Source organism: Dipteris shenzhenensis, chromosome 26 (genome assembly GCF_047967505.1).
Source record: "Dipteris shenzhenensis isolate YYH24624 ecotype China chromosome 26, Dip_SZ_1.0, whole genome shotgun sequence".
Lineage (NCBI taxonomy): Eukaryota > Viridiplantae > Streptophyta > Polypodiopsida > Gleicheniales > Dipteridaceae > Dipteris > Dipteris shenzhenensis.
In genome coordinates this window covers 41,316,172-41,320,692 of record NC_141621.1, presented here as the reverse complement: position 1 = coordinate 41,320,692, position 4,521 = coordinate 41,316,172, and the positions used below count along the sequence as shown (strand labels likewise).

Sequence of the window (4,521 nt, the reverse complement as noted above, 5' to 3'; positions counted from 1 at the left end):
AAGCGTGAGAATTATGGTGATATTTCAATCTTCAAAGTGAAAAAAATATCTAAATAGAGAACCAAGAAAATAAATAAATAAAAGCGTTAGAACGATGGTGATATTTCAATCTTCCAAGTGATAAAAATATCTAGATAGAGAACCAAGAAATAAAAATGTGAAGTGAATTAATTGCCTATACAAATGACAAATGAAAGGGAAAAGGATGAACGAAGTACAAGAGTAAGGGATAGGTTAGAAGGGAAGAGAGGGAGTTAGAGGCCAAGTGGAAAGGTTAGAAGGGATTAGTAGTAATTAGAAGTACAATTAGTCACTGCTGTGTTGCAAAGCTCCACGGAGGATGGAGAGTTGACCCTCTTTCACCATCACATCTTCGTCCAGCTTCTCCACTTTCCTGCTCAATCGCTCCACCTGCGCGCTCAATCGAATCGCCTCACGACCCATGAAATCCGCCTCCTTCTGCATCTCATCCCTCTGCTCCCTCACTCTCCCCAGCTCCTCCTGGACTCCCCCCAGCTCTTCCTCCTTGCCTTCCAGCTGCATTTCATCCACAATATCCACGCCCTTCATCAGTTCCCCGCACCTGCTTCCATTCCTACCCATCGCATATCTTGTCATCCATACCGCTCCTAATTTTTATTAGAACTCCTTCGATTCGACAACCGGTAGAAAATTTAAGAGACCACATGTGCTTTTTCTCAATGGAATATTTCGTAGAGAGTTGGATTAGTTAATTAGGCTATACCCATGACTCTGATCCTGCGAGGAAAACTTCGATGAGCTCGGTTAGGGGAATATCAGGATGAAGGATGACGACAGTTGAGTCTGCAAATTTGTTTAGTCTGGATGGAGTATGGAACGTGTGGAATGGGTAAACGATTGATTGGTGCGAAGGAGCACCGCCACAGATCGTGTGGATTCGATGTTGATTCGACGCATGCGCGCATACATTTCTACTGTCACAACTCACAAATCGCATAGACTGGAGCCTGGAAGGACGGCACAACAATCGGAGACAACAGTGACGACAGTGGTGCCCTTAATTTTCACGGGAGTTGCATTACTGTAGGGACGCTGGAGTCTAGACTTATATCTGTGTGACGCCGATTCTGCCATCGCCGGGTGGAAGCTGAAGAAGCTCGTGATGAGCGAAGCAAGCAATGAAGTGGAATGAATTTCACGAGTTAACGACGAATTGCAGTGGAAAGCCGTAGTGTTGGCGATAGGATCGATTGTAGTGTGGACGATGACGAAAACGCAAGGGCGGCGGAATACCTGATGTTGGAGCTCGCGAACTTTGAGATTGGTCAAGGAGAGCGCAATGTGAAGGTTGGCCGCTTCTTGCTGGAGTCTTGCTCGAGTTTCGACGAGGTTTGCCACCTCTCTGCGCAGCTCCTCCTCCACCTCCATTGCTTCAGCTCTCGTCGACTTGGCCTCCAGCTCCTGCTGCTGTTGCCAAACAAGATCCACAATAATCAATCACCAGCTCAATTTCTCCGCACATATTTCTATCCTTCCTATCGCCTCAACTTTTCTGTGAAGATATCTCGGAGAGTTCACGTAACCACGTTCATGCAGGCGAACAAATATTAATCGCATGATCATCAGTTGACAGCGCCGGACTGATGGACGTCTTTAACAATGTGTAATGATTCTGGAGGGATGTACGTATCCGTTCACGTTTTGGGCGGCAGGTTCACCGCCGTCACCGTTCACGTTGCTCCGGAGTCTGGACGGATGCTCGTTTTCGATCATCATTCATGTAGTCGATTCCGGAGGCACGTACGTGCGACAGTTTCACGTTACTTCACTAACCGGGAATACAGTTGTGATCGTGTTTCGATTGTTGAACGCTAAGATTAAATTCACGTGCGCACGATCTGTAAGGTTATCGCAACGATAATATTTCGTTAGACGAACGTTAAACCCTTATGCTCGGTGTTTTTACGATTTCTCCACGGGAGCCTGGTCGTGTTCCTCGGCAATTCCCACACAGAAAAACCCGTGACAAATGCATCGACAAACAACCAATTTCTAGATCGACATAGGCTCACGTTACCTTCCGTCATCAAAGCATTCGCGATTGGTGTTCAACAGCTATTAATTTACCTGTGACCTCAAAGACGGACGTTTCCAGTGATCAGAATCGCGCACTTCATCATCAATCCTTCCAGCTTCCGGCGGCATCGGCACTAATTGCAGATTTGTTTCTTGGATCACTGAATCGCGATCGGGCTCTGTATCTGACTCGGATTTAACGATCCATATATTCGTTGACGCTTTCGTGTTTGATCCGTCCATGCCGGCCCTTGCTCTCATGATCGTGCCATTCTCACCGTCAAACTCCCGCTCAAACCTGCTGCTATGAATTTCTTGCTGCTTACCCATGTCGCCCTTTGCTTTCTGATCATCGTCTTCATCGTAATCTGCTAGACGAACTGCCGCACCCCCCAGCTTGCGCATGATGCCTCCCAATCTCTCGATCAGAGTCGCATTTTGCTGCCTCATAGCAATTGCCTCTCCCCTGTACGCCTCCACCTCTTTGCGCAAAGCTTGCTGTATCCCTGTCAACCTTACTAGTTCCTTCTGTAATCTGATCATGAAGTCTCCCCTGCCTGAGGCTTGTGCTTTGGCATTTGCTGCGTCTCCTAACGCAAGCCTTAGTCCTTGTATTGTTTTCTCCTGCTCCTTGTACAACCTTTGCAGCTTGCCAATCGCCTTCTGCTTCTCCATGGTCTCCTTCTCTTTCTCCCTATATTTCTTCGCCAGCGTGTTGCATTCATCTTCTGATAATTTTGTGAAAGAACGTGATGCGAGAGCTTCCTTCAGTTGCAGTACTTCTTGTCCTGATTCTTCCAGTGTCTGCCTCAGGTTCCGAATTGTATTCTGAGACTCCTTGTCTTGCTCTACCAATGCATCCCTCTTCGAAGTTAATGAGGAAATTTCCCTCTGCAGATCAACTTTTTCCTCGGCCATCTCCTTCAATCTGTCGTTCATTCTCTTCTCTTTAGATTTTAGCTTTTCGAGCTTCGAAATCCAGTCTGCTTCCGTTTCCTCTAGCTCCTCCTGCATTCGACGCCGAAGTTCAGTTTTCTCTTTCTCTAGCATCTTTACCTTGCCTTCCATGTCTGCTTTTAGGCGTCTCAATGCATCTCTTTCAGAAAGCCGTGTTCGAAGCTCAGAAGCCAAGTCAAGGGCCAGGTTTGCTTTGTCTCGAACATGCTTTCCAAGTTCTTTTCTCAAGATGTCGGTTTGCATTTCTAGTGCATCGTATCCGCATTCTCCAACCTGAACGCAGCCAATGAGACTTCTCAGCACATCTTCGGCAAGCTCTTTTTCGCTCACTAAAATAGCTGCCTCCTCTTCCATTGCCCTAGCCCTGGACTCGAGCGGGTCCATCTCATACTCCGTCTGTCTGCGACGTTCGGGCTGAGACTTGTGGGTTTCAGTAGCCGGCTGACAATTCTCTCCTTCCACCACAGAAAGCCTGTCTGATTGTCGCCTGTAGGCATTATCAGCTATGACGTTTTCACTTCTATCTAATTGTTGATCCATCAACATTGGCAACATTAATTTATCCTCCTCAAAGATTGGAGGGTAATGCCCTTCTTCCGTTGATGCCCGGGGAGGTGAGAGCTCATTGGGAAAGTGACTTTTGTCCTTACGAATTGGAGCCTTAGAACGAGACGAGCTCCTGCCGGCTTCTTCTGTGCCTTGTTTATGCTTCTGGGGTTCTTTCTCGTATGAAGGCTTCCTTTGTGTTTCCCCTGAATGTTTGTCCTTCGTCAGGGCTTTCACCAATTTGTCCGCAACTACCTTAGCGCTTAAATATTTGAAGGCAGACTTGGTGGAGACTGGTTTTCCAGAGGCAATAGTACTCTCTACTGCTGCGGATGATCGAGAATTAATCAAACCAGTGGACATCCCTTGCTGAAATCCCTTTGTAGAAACAGTTGAATCCGTTGACTTGTTCATAGGCCAGACCGTATGGGGTCCCTTGAGACAAACGTTTCTGATGGTCGGCCTATGTGTAGGCTGCAAGCTAGGCGAGATGGAACGGTGGACGGAGGAATTCCCCTCATCCATCCACTGTAAAGAAATACCATCTTTAGTTGAAGAAGAACGAAACGAATTCACCCGACGAGTGTGCTCATCCAAAGTTTGCTCTGAGGAGAGTCGAGGTCTAGGGGCGCTAGAATTCCTGAAAGGCCTAGAATTATCGCGCCTTGCGGAATGGTCTGTTGGCCTATTGCAACACAGCGCCACCGAGGGAAACCACAGTTCAGGATATCTCGAGAACAGATTCCAGATTCATACCAAGCATACACAGTGGACAAGCACGGACAGGGGAGAAGAGGATACTTACTTGAAACCCACGGGAAGCGACTCAGCGAATGCTCTGATCTGTAATCGGTCCGCTTCTCCAATCTCAGGAGCTCGATAAGTATCAGAATTGAGTCCACCAGAGAAAACAGGAAACCCGGACGCTCCACGAGGCCTATGGCCGACAGACTGCGCCAT

The 4,521-nt window shown here is 47.5% G+C and overlaps 1 protein-coding gene across 1 annotated transcript; it reads right to left on the bottom strand.

Moving 5' to 3' along the window:
* Window positions 1–306: 306 nt before the first annotated feature.
* LOC147885084 (uncharacterized) lies at window positions 307–4,521 on the bottom strand. Its single transcript, XM_087397266.1, has 4 exons — window positions 4,367–4,521; window positions 2,221–4,246; window positions 1,276–1,404; window positions 307–537 (listed from the first exon to the last, which is right to left on the bottom strand). The coding sequence occupies exons 1-4, from the start codon at window positions 4,519–4,521 to the stop codon at window positions 307–309; spliced, it is 2,541 nt and encodes an 846-aa protein (XP_087253392.1).

Excerpts from the sequence above, each read along its gene's own strand:
- LOC147885084 (XM_087397266.1), bottom strand. The coding sequence starts at position 4,521 with ATGGCGCAGTCTGTCGGCCATAGGCCTCGTGGAGCGTCCGGGTTTCCT. Across the intron at positions 4,247-4,366 it reads TCGCTTCCCGTGGGTTTCAA|GCCAACAGACCATTCCGCAA; the intron begins GTAAGTATCCTC and ends GTGTTGCAATAG. Across the intron at positions 538-1,275 it reads TTCGCGAGCTCCAACATCAG|CTGGAAGGCAAGGAGGAAGA; the intron begins GTATTCCGCCGC and ends GATGAAATGCAG.